General features: G+C 52.1%; 2 protein-coding genes across 5 annotated transcripts; both read right to left on the bottom strand.

Annotated features, from left to right (window-relative positions):
• Window positions 1-928: 928 nt before the first annotated feature.
• LOC118918423 (stromal cell-derived factor 1-like) lies at window positions 929-22,306 on the bottom strand. 4 transcript variants are annotated; one of them, XR_005027143.2, is made up of 5 exons: window positions 21,917-22,306; window positions 17,931-18,048; window positions 16,139-16,225; window positions 7,513-7,843; window positions 929-1,501 (listed from the first exon to the last, which is right to left on the bottom strand). XR_005027143.2 is itself a non-coding variant. In XM_057505823.1 (4 exons), exons 1-4 carry the CDS (start codon window positions 21,975-21,977, stop codon window positions 9,216-9,218), a joined length of 291 nt encoding a protein of 96 aa, XP_057361806.1. In that variant the 5' UTR covers window positions 21,978-22,288; the 3' UTR covers window positions 7,924-9,215. The 4 variants fall into 4 exon arrangements, 3 of the variants coding, with proteins under 3 accessions (XP_057361806.1, XP_036753125.1, XP_036753126.1); XM_057505823.1 differs by lacking the exons at window positions 929-1,501; window positions 7,513-7,843 and adding an exon at window positions 7,924-9,240 and having other exon boundaries at window positions 21,917-22,288; XM_036897230.2 differs by lacking the exons at window positions 929-1,501; window positions 7,513-7,843 and adding an exon at window positions 9,253-13,549 and having other exon boundaries at window positions 21,917-22,289.
• Window positions 22,059-23,651, bottom strand: LOC130684470 (putative uncharacterized protein FLJ38767). Its single transcript, XM_057505369.1, has 2 exons — window positions 23,490-23,651; window positions 22,059-22,436 (listed from the first exon to the last, which is right to left on the bottom strand). Exons 1-2 carry the CDS (start codon window positions 23,649-23,651, stop codon window positions 22,059-22,061), a joined length of 540 nt encoding a protein of 179 aa, XP_057361352.1.
• Between the last annotated feature and the right edge of the window lie 1,972 nt (window positions 23,652-25,623).

Genomic DNA, 25,623 nt, shown 5'->3' with positions numbered 1-25,623 from the left:
AGGATGAAGGGTTCCAAGGCCTTCTGGGCTCGAAGTGACTCCCTCTGGTGACCATAGCCCCTAGCACACCTCCCTTTTATCTTTCAATAGTTGGTCTGAAACACACAGGAAGGAGTGACTGGTGAGACGGAGTCTCAATAAAGAATGCAAAGACTCAAGGTTCTGCTACTTTCACATACGTGGCTTAGGGAAAGAGCTCAACTAGACTGTTTGCTCATCTGCAAAATGGAAATAGCATTTCCTTGGCAGGGAGCATGGAGCATGAGGAAGTGTGTCCCATGCCCAGCTCATGGAAGGATGTAGTGAAGGCTAGGCTGGTACCCTGCCCTGAACTTGGGCACCAGCTCTGCTTCACCTCTGGGCCAGTCCAGGGCTGTCCCTTCTCCCTGCTCAGTGAGCTATAGACAAGGAACCCCAGACAAGGAACTTGGGACTCAGAGAGGCTTGGAGATTGGCCAGGGTCTCAGGTGGTCTGTGGTGGGCTGGGCCCTCACCTTGGGCCCAGTGATGCCCCTCTTCCCTTGTTGGCCTTCCTGTGTTGTCCTGGCCTCTGGGGACTGTGAGGGGCCCAAGGCCTGGCCAGGAACACCGGGGCCCCAGAAGCAGCCCCAGGCTCTGGTGGAGAGAGGAAGGCCAGTGGGACTGGGACCTGCGCCTGAGGCCTTCCCAGACTTTCCTGGAGGGAGAAGAGGGGCAGAGAACTAGGAGAGGGGCTTCTGCCATTCTAGGAGGAACTTAGCACACCCCACAGACTCACTGGTTATTTGATAAGGTGGCCATAGAGTTTGCCATTCAATTAGGATGTACTGGGAGAGCATGGGTCGTGTAGGCCACAGGCAGACACTGGGGCTCTCTGGGCACACTGGGGCTCAGGGCCACTCTATTCCCTGATGACTTTGAAATGGCTTTGAGCAACATCACTGATGCCCATGATTGCCCAGGAGATGAGCCCTCATTCTCTCTCTTCAGGAATTTTGGGATCCATATTCACCCTTTCTGGGACCCTAGGCTCCAGGCCCTGGCTCCTTACACAGACCCAGCACACAGAGCCACACGACCAGGCCTGGGGAGGCCAGCGGGGGCTCCACGAGCCCTGCCCAGGTGGCACTGGGCTCCCTAAAAGGCTCCATGGTGGTGTGGGGCCCTGCCCTGCAGCCCCCTGAGAACACAGGCCTCATGCTGAGATCTGGTTTCATTACTCTAGGAAAGTTCAGAGGGAGGGCTGTGCCTCTCCTGGGATGGCTCAAACCCAGCCTTTTCCAGAGAGCTTGCAGAATGCTCTTGGATTCCAGAGCTGCAGCTCAGCGTGTGGCGTCGGACCTGCTGAGCCTCCCTGTCCTGTATGCCTGGGGTCAGCGGCATCTTCACAGCCAGACTAGGCAGCTGCCTCACTCTGGGAGGGCTGCGCTCGCTGAAGGTGGGGAAGCTCGACATCGGGAGCTGGTCATGACTGTGGTCTTTGGGCCTGAGACATCACCACCTTGTTGTAAAGCCTACAGCTCTTTAGGAGAGGAGAAAAGCAGCCATTAGATGTGTACTGAAATTGTACAATGTCTCCTGATTTTTGAAACAGAATTTTTTTTTTTTGGGAGGGCATCTCTCATATTTATTGATCAAATGGTTAACAACAATAAAATTCTGTACAGGGGACTCGATGCACAATCATTAATCCACCCCAAACCTAATTCTCATCAGTCTCCGATCTTCTGAAGCACAACGAACAAGTTCTTACATGGTGAACAAATTCTTACATAGTGAATAAGTTCTTACATGGTGAACAGTACAAGGGCAGTCATCACAGAAACTTTCGGTTTTGATCACGCATCATGAACTATAAACAGTCAGTTCAAATATGAATATTCGTTTGATTTTTATACTTGATTTATATGTGAATCCCACATTTCTCCCTTATTATTATTATTTTTTAAAATAAAATGCTGAAGTGGTAGGTAGACGCAAGATAAAGGTAGAAAACATAGTTTAGTGCTATAAGAGGGCAAATGTAGATGATCAGGTGTGTGCCTATAGATTAAGTATTAATCCAAGCTAGACAAGGGCAACAAAACATCCACGGATGCAGAAGATTTCTCTCAAAACAGGGGGGGTGAGGTTCTAAGCCTCACCTCTGTTGATCCCCAATTTCTCACCTGATGGCCCCCCCTGCGACTGTGCCTGTCTTAGGTTGTTCCTCCCTTGAGGAATCTTACCCGTCTCTGGCTAACCAGTCATCTTCTGGGGCCATACAGGGAAATGTAAAGTTGGTAAGTGAGAGAGAAGCAATATTGTGAAACAGAATTTTTTTAAAAACTTATTAAATCAAGGAAATCTAATGCTATCTGACTTCTTTCCTTCTCCTCAGGGAGGGTGAGCAAAATTCAGATTTTATGTGCATGGGAGTAGTGCACACACATTTTATACCATAATCTACACTAAAAATTATATTTGACATTATAAAACATATGCATACACACACACGCACGCATGTGTGCAAATTGTTCGTCCTCTTAGATGTAACATATGCCAATGTTTAAGCATATTACTCTTATTTCTTCTCTGTTTGATACTATTTTGATTTCACAGCCTGGTGTTGTCCAGCATTTCCTCTAGACGGACTCTCATTTAAATGTGGAAATATCCTTGGGCCATCCAGGACAGACCCAGACTGTCCAGCCCACAGCCCCTGGACATACACTCCCTCTGCCTGAGGTGCTTTACAAACTACAATGTCGGGTTGCCCAGGATCAGGTCTGGCCTCCCCATGTCCCAGCTCTGAGAGGGAGGCCCCACAACTGCTTTGGGCTTCTGTCTCTGTGTCCATCACACGGGAGAGGGCTGTACCTGGCAGGATTGTGGGGAGACTGAAGAGGACAGTACCTCCATGGTCCTGGTGGGCACAGGCTGCCCTAGAAATGCCAGCTGGATGGAGCATGCCTGACCAAGCGTTTGCTGTCCCCACTGGTAACTCTGTCCTGCCCACTTAAGGAAACATGCAGTGAATGCATTATCCTCCAGTTTCGCTTGGCCACTGGGAAGGGCAGGCCCACACAGCTGGCTGGACAGGTGCTTTCACAGAGAAAGAACTGGAAAGAGCTGGTCCCTGGCATCAAGGCTCCAATGTGGCGCTGGAGAGTCCCCAGAGTGGCCGGAAGGAGAGCCACCTCCCCCAAACTCAGGAATGCTCAGGACTGCTTCCTCACAGCCCAGGAGCACATGTGACCCGGGTCAATATTCAGGGAAATGCCCAGGAAGAGGCCAGGACAAGGTGAGCCTGAGGCTGCATCTGGGGCCTTCCAGACTAACCAAGACTAGGCTCTGCCCCTGAGCAGCTCCCCCAACTGCACTGCAGGGCTTGGCTGCTGTGGAGAGCTGAACCCAGCAACTGCCACCACCAGCCCTTCCTGACTTCTTGGCCCTTTCTCTGGCCTCCTCCTAGAGGGCTGGCCATCCTTCTGAGGTGTGGCTGTGGGCATCTGCCTCTATGCCAAGCCAGCAGCATCTGCGGTGGACTGAGGCCTCCCCCTGGGCAAGGCAGTGGAGAAGGCATCAAGAACTCAGGAAGTGAGGTGAGGATCCTGTAGGTTAAGAACTCGTGTCTGGAGCAAGCAGACCCAGGTCGGAATCCCCACTAGCCACTCCCCAGCTCTGTCCACCAGGCAGACACAGCCTTGGCTTCCAGTGGCCGACCTGCCGACCCTTCTTTTCCATTTGGCAGTGTCTCTGGGGTCATGCTCCTCTCGGCTCTGGGTCCTGAGGTCTGGCCAGCCACCCACGGCCCCATCTTAGTCAGGCCTGAGATGAAGCTCCAGTAAAAGAGATCCCATCCTGGGACCCCCACCAGCTGTGCTGTCCTCCCAGGGCCCTGCTGCAAAGCCAGGCCTACTGGGTGCAGCCCAGCCCGGACCACCCACATGGTCTGCACAAGGGATGTGAGCAGGTCCCTGAAGGAGGGAGCGCTCAGAAGAGGCCGCCTCTGGGGAAAGGGTGATTCTTTAATCTGGACTCACAGGAAAAGAACCACTATAGTCTTTCATGCGCTGGGACTTTAGTGGGGAGGGCCAGGCACAGGGGATTCTGGAGATGAGCAGCGTGTGACCACCGGCACACAAACATGGGCATGAGCTGAATTTGGGTCCAAATTGTGACTTCACAGCACAGCCTTGAGCGTACAAAGACACAGCCTCACAGCCAGTACTGCTGTCTCTTTTTTAGACATGAGCAGGGAGGTTGCAGCTCATTAACATCCCCTCTAGCTGTCAGGCCATCATTCAAGAAATCTCTCTAACACCTTCTCTGTGCCAGCCGCAGAGTAATGAGTGAGCAAAACACACCAAGCCCATCTCTTTCCAGTTCTATGGACCTTCTGCAGCGGGGAAGCAGGCAGTAAACAGTGCCCCAGGCACCAGGGAGGGGTTCCAGGGCTGTGGAGGAGTACAGGCTGAATGAGGAGGGCAGGGCATACTGCAGAGGCTTCTCTAACACAGGGATGGTGAGCAGAGACTGAGAAAGGTGGGGGGCCAACCCTGCCATCTCTGGACAAAGGCCACCTGGAGCAAAAGTCCTCTGCCAGGGCAGGCCTGGCCTGTTCAAGGGAGAGGAGGTCAGCGTGGCTGGAGCAGAGAGGCGTGAGGTCAGAGGTGACGGGGCCAGCAGGGTAAACCGCTGTTGGCCTCTGGAGGGTCTGAGTAGGGTTGATATGGCAGGGCAGCCTGAGAGGACGCTGCAGGGCCCTGGAGTGGGTCAGCTGGTGTGAGCACAGTGCCATCTCAGGTAGGAGATGGCAGTGCCATGGCCAGGATGGCAGCAGCAGGAAGTGATGGATTCTGGATATATTTTGAAGGCAACTAATCGGGTTTTTTAATGGTTTAGTTTGGGGTGTGACAGAATAAAATACATCCGAGATGACTGTAGAGCTCTGGCCTGGGCAACCAGAAGGAATGGAGTTGTCATTTGCAGAAGCAGGGATGAGCAGATTGGGGAACCAGTAGAAACTAGGAGTTTCTTTCTGCATATGATGCATTTCAGAGGAGGACCTGGGCATGCCAGCCTGGAGTCCAGGAGGGACATTGCTCTGGGATCCGTAACCTTTCCTTGGTGCTCAAGGCTGAGAGAGTGAGCGAGCCCACCTGCAGCAACAGAAAAGGACTGAGCAGTGGGAGTGCCTACTACGTGTACATGTCCTGAGGATGAGGAGAGAGGAGAAATGAGGGGCTGAAGCTAAGGAAACAGCCGTGGTCCTGAGAGTCAACCAGAAACTATTTCAAGGAGGCAGGTTGATGAGGTCAAAAGGTGCCGAGGACCTGAGTTCCCTGGACTGAGAGCTGAGCCCTGGATTCCCAACACGGCAGTGACCTTGACAAAGAGCTCTTCTAGTAGACCGAGTGGTAGAGTCAGAATGCTCCTTGGAGCAGGTTCAAGGACATTAAGAGAGATGAGGAGAGCGATTGGACTTTGAAAATACAGACAACGCTCCTGAGGACTGTGTGAAGAGGAGGAGAGGAAGCTGCAGACACTGGGGCCAAGGATATAGCACTGGGTTGTCTTCGTTTTCTATGGGTGATACTATAGTATGGTGGACAGTGAAAGATTTTTGGTGCAGGGGAGAGGGGGTGTCAGGAGAGACCTCCTTGGGCAGGTGAGGAACACCGGGCTCCATTCAGGGGCAGGAGACCTGGGAGCAGGTGTTCCCGGTGAGGTGTTAGCAGACACTGTGAGAGGGGGGACGGGCAGTGGGGGAGAGGTGAAGCTTTTGGAAATTCCTTCCCTGTTGTTCCCTTTTATTCTGACAAAGAAGCCAGACCATCAGCCCCTCATGCAGAGGGAAGGAGGGAAAAGTGTGGAGCAAACACAGCAAAAGGAGGAGCAGATGGTTCAGGAAGATAGGTAGGGTCCTGGCAGCAATGAGGACCTGCTTCTGGTTAGTTCATGAATTTGAAGGGACCAGACGTGGGTATACACTGTTTTTCAGAGGTCCAATCCCCTGCAGAGGTGCGGGGCAGCATGGACTGAGTTAGATTGAACTGGGGGTGGGGCATACAGCAAGGACCAGCTGGCCTTCCTCCAATCTGGGCACCTCCCCTTCCATTCCCAGGAATATCAGGGAATGCCAGGCTTCATCTTGGGCTCCACAACGCTTGGCTTCTGTTTAGTTACATGGGCCAAGGGGTAGCTGCCACTCAGTTGTCCCAAAATGAGTGTTAACTTCTGCAAACTTGACAACACACCATGATATTTGAGAGTAGCTCCAGTTCCAGGTAGGGCCAGCTGGGCTAGGTTGTGGCTTGCCTGAAGGCTGCTGTCCTGGGGCTTGGTGATGCCTGGCAGCATCCATCAAATGTGTGTTCAACACCTACTATGATGAGCAGTATTTAGGGTACTGGGACAAAGCTCCCCCAACCCCTCACAAGACTTCATGGAGCCTACAGCCCTGCAGGGGGCCCCAGGGATGGGATCGCCTGAGAACTCCAGTGCCCCAGTACGTTCTCTCTAGATACACAGGCTGTGGGATAAATTGCAAACTGCCCCCACGCACCCATTCCTTGGGCTGGGCTGCAGGTCACCACAACCGGGTTGCAGGCTCTGCCAGCTCACTGGGGAGATGCTGGGCAAGCTGGGTTGGTGCTTCTGGATGCCTTCAGGGAAGGAAGAGGGCCTATGCCCCAAACAGCATTTCTGCACCTTTTACAGGTGGGTGGGGCTCTGGACTGTTCGTCAGTCGCAGCAGAGCAGCTGGCTTGAATGGTCTTTCTTTGGGGTTCAAGCTGAAGCCAGGGAGAGGGCTCAGAGAAGATCCCTAGGGAGGCCATGGAGGCATAGGGAGGTCTCCCACATGACATGTGCAAGCACCAGCCCATGGCCCCATCCCCCTCCCTCCTTTGCCTGACCAATTGCCCCTAGTGATGGTTAGTTGGGTGTAAGTAACAGAAATCCTCATTCAGGAATTCTTGGGCAGGGAGTGTGGCTGTACTCACAAGGGACCTTCCCCGACTCTCTGGGCCCTGTGTGGATGGCCCCATCTCACCCCTGGCTAGGGCTGCCTGGCCCCTCAGCTTCACCTCTCTGAATCCATTTCCTCCAGTTGTAAGCCTGTCTCCTGGGACGCACACTCTGAGTGCACAGTTCTCAGTTGCAGGCACAGAGGAACCCGGGAATCCACTGAGCTCTGAGTCTCAACTCTGAGTTCCTGGGACAGAGTGGATGGGCTGGCCTGGGCCAGGGGTCTATACCATCCAGTTGGTTGTGGCATGGGGTGGAGGGATGGGACCCCTCATGATACTCCGCTCTCATGCTGGGCTCCCCACATGAGCTACACCCCTGGCAGAATTAGCTCCCAGCAGGACACCACCTGGGCTCTCAATAGCTGCCATCCTGGACCAGTAAATCACCAGCGAAGGAATCTATTTCTCTTAGGTCTCAGCTTCACCAGCACTTTTAGGGAGCCCTTAGTGCTCCATGCTCCCCTGACACCTGGTTGCACCCTGTCTCCCACTTACTTTGCTGTATGAAAATACTCACTTAACTGCAAGTTAGTCCTTCAGGCTTCAGGATTCACAAACCCAGGAAGCAGCCAGCTTGCTCGCAGTGTCCATACCACCTGGTACAGGGCCAGCATAGCAGCTGTTATAAGCCAGCTCATGAGGACCATCAGCCATGTAACACATGATGGGCCATGGACTACTTTTGTTTTTTCAATGACGCATCATTCTGAAGAGACATTATTCTGAAGAACTAACGTGGAGGTGGTTGATTCCTGGTTTTAGCACAGTGGTGGGAGGTGCTGGAACCAGCATTGCACAGGTGCCCAGGGATCCTATAAGACCCCCACCAAGAAGATTGTATATTTCTCCTGTGTTGGATTTGAAGAAGAAAAACCAAGTCTGGAAAATTCCAAATGGTAACACTAATTTCAAACCAATCGCTGCTACATTGGAATACATGTCTTTATTAGGAAAATTATAAGTGCATATACATCTTTCATTAATATGACTTCAATGTAGGAATTGTTGTTTCTCAAAAGGAATTGTTACTTGTTAAAAAAAAAAAGCGCACTGCATACAGGAAGCTGCCTTCTCCTGGACCATTTTCACATTATGTGGGAGATGCGAATTAAACAATACAAAGTACAGTATTTATCACATTTAACACTGAACCCCTCACTGCTCAGAGACTGAGAGTCCAGCGAGGTTGCAGAATAACAAGTTTCTTGTGGGGCTTTTCAACTTGGCATGTGAGTGGTCTGCTTAGGGCACTTGAAGAATTTCTCTAGGGAGCATCATGGGGGTCCCCCTGGCACAGCTGAGCGATTGCGTGGAATATGGAGCTCTCTTGTAATGGGACAAGGGAGATGTATAGGGGGATCAGGGCCCCACAATTTCCAGCCAGCTGCAAAAGGGGGTGCTACCTGGGAAAGGTGATGAATGCCCAGGGTAGGAGCCCATGGCGAAAGCACCAGGCAGTGGTCAAAAAAGGTCAAGTCGGATCCAAAGAAAAGGTGCAGAAGTTCTGTGGACTTCCTGTACAGGGATTGCAACCTTTTACTATTTGGCCCTCAGCCAAAAATTAAACCTCTTTTCTCTAGAGGTCAGGCAGCCAAGCAGAGGGCACTCCTGAGCCTCCTCGCTGGGGTCTCGGCACCTGGCTGGAATGGGACAAAGAACAGCACAGACAACACATGGCACAGATTTGGGTTCTAATACTTAGAACGTCTGTAAGCTTGGCGGGGTCCTGGTGCCAAGGGCTGGCAGTGAGTGGAGTACCTCCCTGGAGGTCACAGGAGCCCAAGGGAAAGTCAGGTCGGTGCAGCGCTGGGCCTGGAGGGACAGCAGGGTGATCCTGAACCAACTGATGCACTTGACTGGTATTTTGAAAGCAAGAGGGGGTCAAGAGAGCCTTTTTCTTTGCAAATAGACTATTTAAATGCATATTTGCTGTGGCTCCTTAGTCTCCACTTAGGAGCAGATTACAAGCAGAGGAATTGTTACACAAATAATTTTCCCTGTAGTTTCTACTCTTATCTGTTTTTCCCCCAACAGGGGAGAAACGGAAATGATTCCTCACTTAACCACATAGTCAAGACTTAGGGCCACATTTACATTCTTGGAGCAAGAGATTTAATGGTTCTGGTCCACAGATTCCAGAGGAAGCTGCCTCCAAATCATCCACGAGATTTTTAAATATCTTGGATTACTTGAAAAATGACCAGACCTGTGAAAATTCAATCATTTCATGTATAATTCAGGAGCCCTGTAGAGAAGACAGGTTAATTGCAAAACAGAGTCTTAAAACCAGTTCTGTATCTTTTATAGCTAATAAAGACCCCCATACTCTTATTTTTTTCAATAGAACATAGCTGGTTTGAGGATGTGAATTTTTGTTTGATTGATGGGCTGGCCTTCTACCTACTATGTAGATCCTGTTTAAAGGAATATTTATGGAAATGCCTAACACATGTTACTGATACTCCAAAGATTATTAAACCAAAAAGCATCTACAATTCAAGATTATTTGACTCTAATATACTTCCTGCATGTTATTTATAGTGTCCTGTCAATTAATAATTTCCTTGTTTTACCCTTCCTTTTCCCTCTCTTCTTAATTTAAAAAATTTTACTGGGATATTTAACCAAAGGATTAAAGTATTAGTGAGGCCAAATGAAAAGCAACAAAACAAGTAAAAAACCCTCAGAGCCTTCCTACCTTTTCAAAAAGTGAAAATTTTAAACTGCTTAATGCAACTCCAAAAACTGCTCTCAGGAAAAGGAAATAAACTAAATGTCAGGCTTTTTAACTTACTTTCCCAGGTATCCCAGCATTTGCTAAGAGGAAGGAATGTTCTGCTGGCTGTCCTGGGAGCACAGAAAGAGCAGCAGCCAAGAAGGCCCAGGGCCAGTTGCAAGGTAAGGTGATGGGATTGCCAAATGCTGGAAAAGATGAGGGTGGATTTGAATGGTGAAAACATCTTCAGGTCTAGGATTATTTTATGGATTGGGTTTTCAAAACCAAAGAAAAAGTTGAGAACTCTTTTCATCATGTTATTCCACAAAGAATGCTGGGCTTGGCACAATGAAGAACAGCTCTCTATAGTTCTGATATATTAACCACTATGGAAGTGCTAAGGGTTGACACCCTCAGAGGTCAGGACTGCAGCTAACCGAATTCCCTTGGGCTCTGTTGATCCACCATGGGTTTGTGATCAGTAGGGAAACCAGCCATCCACCCCAAAGGTAACCACCATCAACGGAAACCTGGTCACAGGCCCTGCGGGGCATCTCCTCACTTTCAGCCTTTGCACACGAGGAACTGACAGTGTGCACCAGGGACACTGGCTTTGAACAGAAACACAGGATTGGACAATAGACAATATTCCAAACAAGACACAACGTGCACAGTGTTTTCAGGACTGGGTAACACGAGACATTTTGATCTGCTCCTTGGTGCCCAGTTTAAATGAAAGCTTTGGTCTTGAGAGAGTCCTTTTCCAGGGTCATGGAGACAATCTTGGAGACAATGATGATGGATGAGAGAGAGAATGATGAGAAGAACGTGATGGGATGTAGAGGAGAGCTCGGGATGGAGGGCACATCTCACCCTACCCTGGCCTCACACTGCCTGCCTCAGCTCAGGGATGGCCTGTGATCCCACCAAAGAGGCAGATCCGGGCTCCACTCTGAGGGAAGGGAGGCGCCTGCCTGGCCCTCTAGAACCTAACCCCCTCCAACCCTCACACAGGGCAGCCTTTGCTAGCGCTTACCCATGCTGCTTGGTCCTGACACCTCCTGGATGGTCTCAGGATATGATGATGTGGCTGAGGTCCCTCCATCTAGGGTCCAGCCTCAGCAGCTCAGAGATACAAAACTCAGGAACCTCTGGTGTGACCAGGGGCTCCATGGAAAGATATTGAAGTAAAGCTAGTAAAATAATGGCCTTAGACTATGTTCCTATCTGTCACCAGTGACACTGGATAATCAAGCTAAATGAAAAATAAACACCATATATTTTGCTACATAATCAAATGGTGAACGTAAGGCAAACTGTGCAAAATAAAGCCCTTGGGAATGCGTTCAGCCCTGCCTGGGCTCAGGCGAGTGGCTGCAGGCCCTTCCTAACACTGGTTTCAGACCTGGGCTCCTACTGAAAGGGTTCCTCAGGCGTCTGACCCAACCTGCGCCTCTCACATCTTGAACCTCCTGTTAACAAGAACAGAGGGAGACACCATTAAGGTGGGTCCCCAGGCACGGTCCCCAGGCCGCACCTGAGCCCACTTGGAGGCCAGGGCCCCCACTCCTGACTCCCAATCACCCTCCAGCAGGGGTAGGGGCAGGGAGGGAGAGGGCCAGGTGAAGAGGGAGGGGAGGAAGAGGGGCAGGTTGAGGGGGAAGGGAGTGAGAGAGCCAGGTGAAGTGCAAGGGTGGATGGCAAGCACGTAGGGTGAAGACAGGTGGGTGCAGCACGCAGCGGGCACAGCAGGCCGAGGAGCTCAGGGCAGCCACTTGGCAAGATAGGCGCAATGCCCCTGCCCAGCTTGGCCCTTGGGGCTGCCTGCCCAGCACCAGCAGCCACTTCTACCTTCCAGCCACACTGGCCAGGGCTGGGCAGCCGGCACCACACACACCACTCACCTGGCCCAACCCAATGCTGCCCAGATTCAACCCCCTTGAAGAACAGGACATCTGGCTGGGCTGTGTGCTCTCCCGTGGCAACCCCGTCTCCAGTGGGGTCACTGGGGTCACAAGATCAGCAGTGGAGCTTGCCAGCCTTTCCTAGTAGCCGTGCTCACTTCATCCCCAGGAGTGGGAGGTGCGGCCCCCCAGCACTGAAGCAGTTGGTCACATTAGGGCAGCAACAGCTTGTCCCACTGTCGCTAGAGGGCAAACATCCCGTGGTTCCCAGATGGACTCGCCATCCCTCTCTGGGCTGGGTGAAGAATGACCAAGAGCATGGGACACAGGTCTGACTTTCTCACAGGGACTTCTGGGTGATCAGAACAATCCCGCCAAGGCCCCAAAGGCCAGAACCGCTGCTGGCTTCCAGGGAAAGGAGAACAGCCCCAGGCAGCCCAGCACACTTCCAGATGCCATCCAGGTGGGAGCAGGCCTGCCGATCCCAGTGCCAGCAAAGGGCTGCAGGCTGGGACAGTCAGCCAGATTAAAGGGAGGGCAGCGGCAATAACATCTGTCTGCAACACCCTAGTGGGACACTTCTCAGTGGGCAGGAGGGCTGCAGTTCTCTGTCTGCAATCACACAGGAGTGCTCGAAGCATGAGGGCACACAGTGAGTCTGACAGTGAGGGACCTTGGGTTTTCTGTCCTGGTAGTTCATCTGCTCTGTCTCCGACCACCTCAGCTTTCTGGATCCATGTACTGAAACTATGACCAGGTTCTAGGGTGCAGGGTGAGTGACGGCAGGTGGGAATGCCAGTCCAGATGGCTGAGGCACCCTTTTTCAAAGCACTACTGACATCAAGGCCTTGCTCTTCCATGTGATCCCCCTCTTTCCGGTCCAAGCTAGAGTTACTTAGTAAGACATTTTAGGCATGAATCTGGGAGGGGAGAGGAAAGTCCTAGAATTTAAACCATGTTCACTGTAAGCAGATTTTTCCCGTGAGTGAGGATGGAGGCAGCTGTGTCCTGGAACCTAACAGCACAGGGTCATGGAGACTCTCCCAGCAGGAGTGAGGAGTCCCTGGAGCTGCAGGCCCTCCACACTGTTCCTCATCACTGGGAACCCGTTTAAGAATCTGCAACGTGAAATACCTGGCCCGGAGGCTCCCTGAGCAGGGTTTTCCATAGTTGCTCCTGGGAATACAGAATGCCCACCCACCCTGCCCACAGGCTTGGCAGAAGCCCACCCATGCTGGGAGGTACAGCTGTTCTCTCAGCCCAGGCCCAGGGAGGCAGTGCTGGAAGTGGCCCACTCCAGGCAGCAGAAGGTGGAGGGCCAGCAACAGGTGGTTGGGAAAAGGGGTCAGTTATCACCTAGTGGCGTGGCCTCAGCCAGCTCTGCCCCTACAAGCCTGTGGTGGGCAGAACCTGCGGAGGAAAACAAGAGGGAAGAAGGCAGAGGCATAGGCCTCATGGAGCTGTGTGAGCTCCGGAACCATCCTGGGCCTCCCGAGAGAGAAGGCGGAGTGTCCGTGGAAGGCTCAGCATCCCCAGTGATGCCAGAGACCCCAGGCCGCTCGAGATGGAGTCCCGGCTGTCCTAGAGTCCTGAGCGGGCTCCACGTCTCAGACCCCAACACCAGTCTCTGCACAACTACTTTCTCCATACCTTAGTGGATCAGGAAGGGCCTTAAAAAGCACATAAATGCAGGAGCCAGTGGGGCCACAGGGGTGGCAAAGCACTGCTTCCCCTCGGAAGGCTGAGCACCTGCCCAGTGGAGGAGGGGTAGAGAAAATTTACAGGGCGCCAGAGAGACAAGAGCAGAGGGCACTGCGGTCCAACTCGAGGTGGCAGATAACTAGTTTTTCCTTTTCTGGGCAGCCTTTCTCTTCTTCTGTCGCTTCTTTTTTCCTATCTTGTCTTTTTTCCCCACTTTTTCTTCTCTGCGCCCCCTTAGATAAAATTAGTAGAACCATTAATGATGTTGAAATACACAAGAACTGTGTCAGTCTGCATAACATTTAACACTGGACCATTTGTTGTCTTCAGTCCCCTGCCTGGAGGCCCCTGGGCAAAACACTGTCCATCAGTACTTCATTAACATTAATCAGACATTTTCTCCCTTTCAAAAAATAAGCTTAGAGGGGTTTCCACAATATCTGTGAACTGGTTAGAGCAACTGCCAATTTACCAAGCTGAGGCTGGCCCCAACTATTGCCCAAGGCTTCCAAACGGGAAAGAAATGCACCTTTAAGAGGCGAAATTCACGTCACACCCCAGGCGCCAGGCTGGACTTGGTCAATTATCTTACTCAACCTGGCCTCCTTGGGCTTCCTTCCTTCTCAGTGCAGAGCTGAACTCTTCACTTGAACTACAAAAACTGCATTTCAAATAGAATAATGCTTTTTTGGAGTTTGGAGGCCCAGTATTCACACAGCCATCTGGAGAAAGAAGGTGGCTTGATTCCACCTTCTCCTTTCTGGATGCCTGTAGGCACCCCCTGGGAATGACTGAAATTGTTCTGGCGAGCAAGGGAGAGAGATGATTAGCAGAATTTTATTAGAGCAACTGGCTCATGACTGTCACATTAAAATGATTCAAGCTGAATGGTACTTAATGATTTATGTGGAAGAACCACCTGTTTTTGTGAAAGCTTGATATTAACCATGGCCTGGAATTATGGGATTTTTACATGGTAAAATGTGAAAGCTGGATATTATGAGGGTTGAGTATTTGAAGATTACATGGGGATGTTAGGAGGACTGGGGAGAGGAGGGAGAGAAGGGGAATTAGTGAGTCATATTAATCTTCAGAAAACTAGCACTGCTGTTTCCACTGGGTTTAAAAATTTTAAAAGAAGAGGCAAAAATTTGAGTTACAGATCTAAACTGCTTCTGAGCAAGGCCCATGTGCTGGCCTCACACGTGAACGAGGCAAGAGGCGTCTAAGGCAGCTGCCAGCAGACCAGCCTTTCTTCATCAACTCCAGAAATGTGTGTGAGCCCCAGGTCTGAACTAATGGGTTTTATTTCAGGTAAATAAATTCCCACATACAGTAGGAGGTTTATGCCATGAAACAATTAGCATTTTATTGCTAGTACATATGTCACATTTGATACAATCTTAATACAAGTGAAAAAATACACTGTGGCTAACATTAAAAAGCTGCAATCACATTTATAGTTCATTATTTCTTTACAAATTGCCAGTAGTTGAAGACAATAGAGAAACATAATCTACTGACATTCATATGGCTCCACTTCAAATATATGAATTGCTCAACTGTAAATATATTCTGAAATACATTTGTTTTCTAAAGAAACATTTAAAAAATGTGCACAAAAGTATATATATATAAAATGCCTTGCAAAAAGTTACAAATACAACCAGGCCCATCTGTGGATCACATTTATGCATAGAAATTTCAACTTGCCAACATCTCTGACTGGAACCTAACTGTTGTGGTTCAGGAGGAGGGGTTAGTGGCAAGAGGCTCATTTATTCATTTATTTTTTCACTTCTGATTTCAGAAACTTCAGAATTTATAGAGCCTCCATGAGGCAATCTCAGAATTCAAATTCCTCAAAGCACGCTCTCAGATTGAAAACGGCATCTGATTCTGCAAATACTTGCCTTTCTTGGGATGTAAGTGTGAGAGTCATGATCTCACACTCCCCAGGGGAGGGCCAGCCCCATTCTGGACGAGGCCAGGGAAGATTCTCACAGAGGGCTTGGGCAGGAGGGGAGGCCAAAGGGAGGAGGGGGCTGCAGGGCAGGAGCCCCAGTGAACCCCCTCCTCCTGCTGAGCAAGTACAGAAATGAGAAGCAGGCGAGAGATGAAAGCATGCTGTGGGAGGCAGGGAGAGGCCTGGGAATGACCGGGAAAGGGTCTCTGAGCACAGTTCCCAGTGACAGCGGCTTCTACACGGAGCCTGCAGATTCGCTGAGCTTGAAAGATCAGGTAAGGCTGGTGGCTGCTGCCTAGCAGTACTCAGTACTAGGAGCACCTGGCTGTCATTCAGGAGGGATGCCCTGGCAGGAGCCACCCGCAGTCCTCCTCCAAGCCTTGGCATCTGGAGGAGGGACATTTTTCTGAGCTCCACGCTTGGCCATCACCTAACTGTGCTCAGAATCCCCAGGGAAGAAAGGAGAAGCTCCAAAACAAGCCACGTACAGATATTGAAGTAATCATTGATTGAGAAAAGGGTAATGAAATGATGCTGACTGTGATCATCATGAGGGAACTGACTGGTGAGAAATGCGGTTGGGATAATACAATTTCTTAGAAAACCCCAGTTATAGGACAGCCAGTGTGCAAGGGCACAGGGCACAAGCGAATACAAGCTGCAATACACGATAAATGCAATCGTCTACATGCTGGGCAAACCTCCAGCCCGTTCCCAGGTCACTGTGCTACCCATAGGCACACCCGGTCCTGCTATTCAGGCTATCCTTCCCCCACCTCTGCCTTCACATCCCTCACATGGTTTTAAATTTCTCAAGTGGATCTAGAGGGAAGTCCTTTCTGGCTGTGGTGCTTACTTGTTTAAAGCTTTCTCCAGGTATTCCTGAATCCACTTCAATTTCGGGTCAATGCACACTTGTCTACTGTTGTTCTTCAGCCTTGCCCTGCCAAAACAGAAGAGGCAACAGTGTGCAGCTGCACAGAAGGTGGCACTGTGTTCACCTGAGCGTTGTTCGGTCATCTGACACCCATGTCAGGACCCCCACTGGTGCCCAGTGCCCCACCTGACAGGCTTGGGTTCTGGAGGAATTCAAGGGAGGCTGGAGAAACCCAGCGCTTAGGAGTGTGGCAAGCTCCACTGCAGAAAGATGGGAAAATGAAACGTCTTTATGGGGTGGCCAGGGAACATTTCAGTTGGCTTTGGAAGGATGAGTAGGAGTCCGGCAAGTGAAGGGAAGGGAGGGGGGAAACAGGAGTTTCCAGCCAATGTCCAGAGGGTGCAGAGGAAGAGCGCGGGCAGGATGCTCAGGAAGCAGGTGGCCAGATGAGAAGCGCAAAGGAGGGGGATTTTATCTGCAAGGTTATGGGGACTTGTGAGGATTTTAAACAGGAGAGTGACAACAGCAGAGTTTTGGCTCGATCATCTTGCTAGTACATGGAAGACAGGCTTCAGAGTAAGCCTTGGAGGTAGCAGACCTGCGAGAGGCACTGCCTGCCTTAGTCTGGGGAGAGAAGGGAGCAAGCAGGACGAGAGAGACGGGGCACAAGGTCGGGGCAGGGTAGGTAGTTTGGCAGAAAATGGTTTCCAGAGAGATTTTACAAGTTCAATGGCTGCTCCTCGGTCTCATTTGATATTTTAAACAGCTGGCTAAATTCACTCTCTGATGAACTACCTTTCAAAGGAGAGAATTTTATTGTAAACAAACTATGTGAAAAAACATTCATTTTCGAGCAGCCTAAAACATATCGCAAATGAAAACATATTCAAGGCAGCAAAGACTGGGAAAAAAAAAAAGAGAAAATCAACCTTAAAAAACGCTGGTGTTGGGTGGAAAAGCCTTCAGGAAATTCAGCTTTCTTTCTAACTGCTGTGTTCCTGTCCCATTTTCAGCACTGGGACTTTGCAGGGGATGAGCTCTCCCCAGGAAACCCCAAGCCTCACCCCCAGGCGTCTAGATACACGACTACACTTGTTGTGTGGCTTTTTTCCTGAGCTTCGCCCAGCCTCCTGCGCCCCAGGTGACAGATCTTTGAGTGTCATGTATGTGTGATTTGGGTTTGTCTTGTTTCCCACTTGAAGGAAATCAAATGTTAACAGTTGCCATCAACTCCCCCAACAAAATAACAAAATCTCAGGTATTGTATTTGAAAATATGCAGGTAAGTAAGCTGAAAATATTGGGTTTCACCAAATGGTTAAAGATGACTTAACACGGAATTTGGGTCTTGTGAGGTTTTGCTATGTGAAGAATGACTAATTTAGAGCACCGAAGCCCCCAACCTGGTAGAACCATTACTGGTAAAGGGCTGGCTCACTTGCTGGGCCTTTAGCAGAAACTTGGGTGAAGGACACGCTTCTCCAGGCTGGAGGCAGCCAACTGCCATTTGCTGCACTGCAGGGAGGAAACTTGGGAAGAAGAGAGGAGGACCACTATGAGCACAGCGGGGCACCGAGGGTCAGGGGAGTGACTTTTGAAGCTCCTGCCTGGTGGCACACTCAGAGGCCTCGAGGTAGTAACATGTGCCTCTGATTAAGTCAAGCTCAGGGCTGGACACAGCATGTCATTCCTCCAGCACTCCCAAGTCTGCCAGTTAGGTGTTCCTATGCCCATCAGGAGTAGCATTCCTGGAGGGTGATGTTCCGACTTACACGATCTGAAGGGCACAGTTCGGGGTGTTGAGGATTTTGAGATGCTTGATGTTGCCTCTGGCAATGTGGCTCTCGAAGAATCGGCAAGGACATCTGTAGCTCAGGCTGACTGGTTTCCCTAAAAGAGGTAACGAGAACAAGAGCTTGTTGGCCTGCCAGGCCTTGAGGATACACGTGGCTGGGTCTGCAGCCCAGGGGCCGAGGGCTCAGAAGGCAGAATGATGGCAGGATCAAGAGGGATGGGTAAGTCATGGGGACCCCCGTGCCAAGAACTCTTGGGCAGCTTAGGGGGCTCTGGGTATGCTCAGACTTAGCTTCCACAGGGCCAGAGGGCAAAGAGCCTTGGACAGCTAGACCTAGGAGGGAAGGGACCTAAATAAGAAGCCCACCTGCCCAGGTGTGTCAAGATAAAGTCTGTTAATCACAGGAGAGAAATGTTTCAGTCTAAGGCACTGAGGTCCTGGTTATTCTTTGCAAAATAAACTCCCCCAGGGCCAACTGAAAAAGACCTTGTTAGTCAGGGAAGGGGAAAGAAGGAGGCTCCTTGGGTCTCTCTGCTCCCCCATCTGGCATGGGCCTCATCCCAGGAGTTCTGCAGCTCCCCTGGGAATGCTGCCCCCTCTCCATCCCCTCCTGCAGTCTTCTTTCCCACTCCACCTTCAGTCCAGGCCACACCAAAAGAATCCCAGCTAGCTTCCTACCTGGGAGACCCAGAGGGCAGATAGAGGGCGCCTTCTCCCCAGCACTTCCCTGAGGTCCTGGAGATTATCAGGCTGGAGTCAAATGTGGCTTTCATTGTCTAGGCAGAGACTTTGCAGCCTCCAGGGTTGTAGTACATCTTTGCCAATTTACCAATTTTCAAAATGTCGTAATTGACACTCATTACTGTAAATTGGCCAGGTCTTCTGCAGAACTCACCACTCACCTTTTACACCTAGAATTGCAAGCCTGGGGGCTGGGATTTGTGTACTTTTTTCTTTTCTGCAGATTTTATCCAAGCCCCACTTAATACCCCAAATTATTTGAATCTGTGAGACTTTCATCAGGGTTTAAATGTATGTCTGAGAATATTTAGTCCAGAGGTATAAAAAAAAGTTTGCCTGTTTACAGAGCTCCCAGAGGCCTCCTGGTGGTGGTGAAGTTCTGCACTTTGGAACAAGAGACTTGGGTTAGCCACAAGAAAGCTTGTGAGTGAGGGACTTCTTAACTTTTTCTTTCCAAAGGCGCATTCAGTTGAGAAGACATGGCCTGGGGACAGCAGCCTATTTAGCCACCACGTCCAGGGAAAAGCAGATAACTTGGCCTCCCAGGACCAAAGTGGACTTGGAAAATTAGGAAGGAGAAAGCCAGGCTTTAGGGAGCTCAGTGACTCCAGGGATGGGAGCAGCCTTCACCCAACACAACTCCAGAAAGTCTGCAGGGGCCAGGCTTTTAGCAACTGCACTGGGTCCCTGCAGGGGAAGTCTGAACTGCCCTGTAGCCAGATCACTTGAGAAAGTGTCCCCAGGGCTGGGAGGCCTGGGTAATGGAGGCGTCAGTCTCCCACTAGTGTCCTGCCCCAGGTTTCCATGGAATTCTCATGGATCCTCCTGAGCTGAGCAGGGACTGGAGAACTGGGGCCCATGGTGAGGCAGGATGGGTCCCAGTCCCAGAGCAGCAGTGAGCTGGGCACACAGTGTGAGCACTGGGGCGGAAGGGGGCTGCTGCTCTGCTGTCTCAGAGAAGCTGTTCTGGCTCCACTGACCAAGCAGTGGAGATCAGGCCAGAAATTAAAGCTGATTCTGAGCTCGAAACACAAGCTTTCTCTTTCTCCCCTCTTCCTCCCCTCCCCCCTGGGATTATCCATTTCCTTCAAAGGCAATTCTTATTCCTGCTCCCAGGACCCAGTTGTGGGCCTGTCAAGTGGGGAATTTCAACAGGTTTTTTAAAGTGACAGAACACCAAGTGGTTTTACTAAGAAAATTTGGTGCCATGTCCACCTGGAGTCCTTTCTCCAGCTTTTTATGAACATTAGTACCTTTTCCAACTGTTAGGGATATGACAAGGTGTTTGGGCAAGCTGCCAAGTTGGCCCAGATGTTACCTGGTGTTGGGAACTGGTTAATGTGGCCATGTTCTGGAGCAGTTCCCTGAGAACCTGCTAATGCAGAGACAGGAGCCTGGGCCAACCTTTCCCACTAGGGCTGGGAATGGGGCCCACACTGGGGTTAACCCCTGGAAGCCCAGGGCACCCAAGGTACCAGCTGCTTCGCTGAGGTCAGTAAGTGGGGGAAGGGCCGGAGCTGGAGCTAAGGTATCTCTGAAATGCAGTGTGGGACTCTGTGAGCCAAAAGTGCTTTCTGACCTACACATGCAAGGAAAACCAAACCAGCCTGGAGCCCAGGACCCTGACCTGGCCACCTGGCTGCCAGGAAGGCAACTCAGAGTGGCCACCAAGCAGCCTCCCCAGGTCAGAAGGAGTCTCTCAATGAGGGTCCCACTCCCTCTGTGCCACCAGCTCAGGACTCAGTGACCTGGATCCCCAAATTCCAGTCCTTTCTGTAGCTCCCTGGAGGATGGGGCATCTAGGGACAGCACCATTTCCCCAGAGAGGTGCATTATGACACATCCGTTCTACCAGACCACTTGATTTGTTAATGCCCCACCCAGAGTCCTGGAGATGCTCAGTTTGTTAATGTCCCACTCCTGGAGAAAAGTATCCTGGAGATACAGCCCAGGATACCTTTTTGTCTAGGAGGAAAATTCTGAATTGCCTTTGATCTGATCCCTCTGCAGCTCTGACTAGCGACTGCTACACTTTTAAAGAACACTTCCCCGGGTGCTCAGCGTGAACCTGTTAGTCGACTGGCCAAGCCACATGCATGCTCACCTCGCCCACACTGGCTTCAGGGTCACTAGCCCAGAATGCCACAGTGGGGCACTGGCTGGAACTGAGCATCGTACTTCAGGAGCCTGGTTCCTGCACAGGCCAAGGCTGGCCGTGCTAAGAGCACTGAGTGTCATGAGTGTCCTGCAACCCTGTGCAGTTCGTTGGAAATTTCACAGCCAAGCAGGGCAGCGTGGCCTAACATGGCTTTGTTTGTGTGTCCAGAGAAGACAGTTTATTTTGGTTTGCAGCACCAGCGTCCTGTGGCAAGTGAGGTCTCTCTTAATCTTCAAAAGAGAAAGCTCTCCAGTGAAAAGGGACACCACCTTTCCCAGTGGCCTATGTCTGGGTGACCCAACTTCGCTTCGTTGCAGCGCTCACTCTGAGGTGAGAGTGCTCACTTGGCTGGTGACAAAGGCGCTTGCCTGCAGGGGTATTTCGGGGCTGCGGAGGCGCTTGCGCGATCTGCACGGCCCCTGCAGCTCTCTCTGGTGACCGGGGTCGCCCGCCGCTGGGGGCTGCGGAGCTGTGCAGAGCACGGCCGGGCGGGCAGTCCAAACCCTCCAGCTGCTCGGGTCGAAAGGCGCGGAGACTGGCTGGGCGGGTGCAGCGAGGGCCGGACTCACCGTGAGCGGCCGCCGCTCAGCGGCCGCCGCTCAGCGGCCCGCATCTCACGGCCGCGACCAGCGAGTAGCGAAGCGAAAAGCGTTTTGCAAAGAGCTTTCCCGCACGAACCGCCAGTTGCACCTCCAGCACCAAGCGCAGAGGAGCTTCGGAGCCCGTGCGCCCCGGAAACCGCCGGGCGCGGGAAGGCTCAGGCCGGTCAGTGAGCGGCAGCTCGGGGCTCCGCTCTACATCTGCGCCCTCCGCGCCTAGCCAGCATTCCTGGCCGACCTCGCTCCGCAGTTTGCTCGAGGTCTGGCGGCCGCGCGGTCCCCGGAAATCCCAGCCCCTGCGGAGCGCGGGGCCACAGAAGGCTGGTGCTATGCCGGCTTGAGCGCCGCGCCCGCCCAGGGGACTGCATCGACCTACCCAAGGCAGTACAATGCGAACCGGGTTCGCTCCAGGCGCGGAGCGCGGGGCGCGGCGTCTGCCCCGTCTCCGCAGCCGAGCGTACTCACCGTCGCTGAGACAGAGCGCAGCCAGCACAGGGGCCAGCACGGCGATGACCTTGGCATCCATGGCACCGGCAGCAGGAGGGCGCGCAGCGGACACGGCGGCGGCAAGGGCAAGCACAGCGCCGGGAGGCGAGCGAGGGGCACTTTAGAGGCGAGGGCGGCAGGCGGGGCCCGGCGAGGGGCGGGCCTGGAGCCGCATCCCGCGCGGCTGGGGCTCCGACAAGCGTCCCTCCCACAGACCGCTCCTCCGGCTCCGGCCCTCCCTCCCTCCGCCTCCCGCGCCTGGGTGACCGGGGCTGCTGCGCTCTGACCCGCTCAGGTTGCGCGGGGCCTGCTCTGCAAGCTTGACCTCTGGCGAGGGACCAGCCGCCCAAGAAGGCTGGGCTGCGGGGCTGGGCACGTTTCCCAGACAGACAGACTGAGTTCCATAGGTGGGCGATGGATGAGAACCAACGGAAAACCAGTCGGTGCCGGGGCTGAGGCCCTGCTGGGCCGGCGCTCCCCGTTTCTGGAGTGTGGGACTCTAGGCGACCGCTGGCCCAGGTTCACTAAGAGCGCCTCAGAAGCTCAGCCCAAGGAACGAGGCCGGTGTTTGCAGGCAGAACGACTCCTATTCCAAGCCAAAGCCATCGCTTATTAGCCAAACCTCAGTTCCCTTACCTGTCAATTGAGGCTCTAAAATGAACTTCCAAATTATAAAGTAAATAAATCAGGGGAAGAAAGTACCGCATAGGGAATATAGTCAACAGTATCTTAATGAATTAGTGTGGTGACATCCGGTCAACACCCTTTGTGGTGAGCTTACTAATGAATCACTGTGCTGTACACCTGAACCTAACAGAAACTAATATAACATTGTATGCCAACTATTCTTCAGTAACATAAAAGAAAAGAAAAATAAAATGCTACCCTCCAGGAAGGAAACAAAAGCAGTTCGCCCCTGAGGCTCTTAGTATACGTGAATTTACTTAACCCTTTGTACCTATGTTCTCTCAACTGTGAAACGAGCTAAGCATATTCCCTGTGAGTGGAGCTGGGGGAATCCTCCGCGAGTCTCCTCGCCACCACCGCGAAGCGCTCTGCATCGTGTGACACATAGAACTCAGTAAACGAACCTAGAAATAATTGTTCAAACCTCAGTATTTCTGCCTCTCTACGGTGCAGGCCCTGCGAGACCCAAAGTGGTGAAAGGAGGCCCCCTACTTCCCAGCCCAGGTCTGTGCTCTAGCGTCAGCTTTTCTGGTTCTGGGAACTACACCCACCGAGTCGTCGCGTGGCAGTGTTAGCCCGCCGGTCGGCGCGCCCTGGACACGCTGAAAGGCCCGCCACGCCGGGAGGTTTCGCAGGGAGGGTGGGTTTTGGGCATATGGAGCAGGGAGGGAGGGTGCGCGCCGCGCTGGCAGGAAGGGGCATCCTTTTGTATTTCGCCAGTGACCCCAGGACGCTCTGGCCACTGCGCCTACCCCTGCCGGTATGGCTAGATGGTGGGGTGGACTCCATCCCCGCGCGGTGGGGACCAGTTTCTATCCTTGGGGGTTCCAGGGTCCCGGCAGTGGGGGGAGTGTTCAGGGCCCACCGGCCTGGGAGCAGCAGATCCCGCGGGGGGCTGTGGGGGGCGGTCAGCAGGAGGCTGCGAAGGCTCTGGGACTGCGGCCCAGGGATGGCTGTCCTCCGTGTCTTTTTCCCCAAAAGTATTTTCGCGCCCAATTAGATGAGCTGGGATTCTGCGCTCAGTCATTTGTTCGTTGGTTCACTCCGGCCCTAGCCCGCGTCTGGGCAGGGCAGAGGTACAGAGAAGGGAAGCCCACCGGCGCGCTCCCTGCGCTAAGGTTAGGCAGGCTTTCTTCGGCATCCCCGCCTCCCCGGTTTCCGCAGAGCGCGAGCGGCAGCCGCCCAGCCCTGAGCCCTGCCGGGCGGCCTGCGGAGAGCGACGGCTGAGCTCGGGCGCCCTCTGGAGGCAGAGGCTCCCCCAGCTCCCGCCTCTTCCCCTCCCACCCGGGTCCCGGCTGAGGCTCCCCCTTCCCTTCCCCCTCCTCCCCGCCCCTCCTCTTCAACCGTCTCTCGCCACATCCCAACGGCACTTACGTGGGTCTTTGATTCCTTGTGTGGGTTCAGATCCCGGTCTGGACCTGGGCTTGGCCAGGACTTAAAGCCAGAGCCTTCTGTTTATTGCTCTTTTTGCCACAAATCGGGGTTTTGCCCGGCTATCCGAGGGAGGTGCTTGGAGGAGACGCATAGTCGCGGCTGAAGGGAGCCGAGCCTCCGGTCTGGCAGAGCCCTGGGACCCCAGGACACACAGGAGTGTGGGACCATCAGAGCCCACGTACTCCTTTCATTGATTAAAATACCTACTGAGCAGCTACTATGCTCCAGATACCTGTTGTTTGAAGTACTTTAGTAAAGGAAACAAAACAAAGCAAAAAAACCACACTCAAACCCCCTATCCTCGTGAAGTTTACATGCTGAGGAGGTGGGGAAAGGGGGGTGGAAATGGCGCTAAACATGGGTAATTAAGCACATAATCTGTAGAGGTAGTTAGGTGCTAGGGGAAATTGGAGTGGAGGGGAGGGAGTTAGGATGTAAAACTTTAGATAGAGTCTCCATAATTTTTCATTGGCAAGTATTTAAATTTAAAAGGCTATACAGGCCAACACTCTGGGGCCAGGGGCCATCAGACTCTGCCTTTTTAACCTGGGCTCTTTGCTCAGCCACAGAAGCGCCTCCCAAAGTCAGGGCAGCAGAGCCCACCACGCTTTCCCCTCTATCTTTAGCTTATGCCACTATCTCTGCTTAAAAGGCTCCACTTTCTTTCTTTTCCAGGGAACTCCATTCCCCATCAAGACCCAAAACAATTCCCGGTTCCCTATGAGATTTTTCAGATCTCTCGCACACTTCACACTCAGAGTTGCTGCTCCTCAGGGACACCTTAGTCATGTGGAGTTCAAGGCAGGAGGGAGGCAGGGTTAAAAGGCAGGTGCATCATCATGGCCCTATTGTGTTATGGTCTCCAGACCCCTGGTGCCCAGTCCACATAGCCACCCGTGGTCCTCTGCCCAGCCTGGGATGTTTGCTCCTTCGGAATTCAATGGCTGGGTTTAGGGGAAAGGACCTTAGTACAAGGTTGAAAGTTTGCACCAAATCATTGTTTCCTGGTGTGTAACTGACAGGATGACTTTAGGTGGCACTCTGAAAACAGTATTTTAAAAAATACAGATGTACATATTCATTTTTAAAAGTGGTAAGAGAAAAGTATAACTAGCACAATAGACATTCAGGTATGGCTCAGGATTGATTCACTCTTTTAAGATATCATTTAAGTATTAAAAGGGAAGTGGAATTAAATTAGCATAGCATGCAATAGTGGGAGTGGTACAGATAGAGCAAAAACGCAGTCATACAAAAAGATCTGAAGTTTGAAAATGCTCCCTAAATAAAGAACATTTTTTTTGTATTATTTGATACTACCCCCTGCCTTTTTAAACAATCATTTGGCCCCACAGTGGTAAAACAGAATCGTACAGGGGAGGTGTGTCGTCTTCCCCACTCTTGCTGGTGTCCCAGGAAGAGTGTGGGGACATGTGAGATTGCATTCCCTGGCCCTGGACACCCCTGGTCCTCCCACCCCAACCAAGCTCCCTCCTCTGAGCTTTCAGTGTGGTCTGAGGGGTACAGCCAGGAGACAGCTGCCTGCTCTACACCCCACCCACCCA

This window comes from Manis pentadactyla, chromosome 8 (genome assembly GCF_030020395.1).
Source record: "Manis pentadactyla isolate mManPen7 chromosome 8, mManPen7.hap1, whole genome shotgun sequence".
Classification (NCBI taxonomy): Eukaryota; Metazoa; Chordata; class Mammalia; order Pholidota; family Manidae; genus Manis; species Manis pentadactyla.
This window is presented reverse-complemented; position numbering and strand designations above follow the sequence as displayed.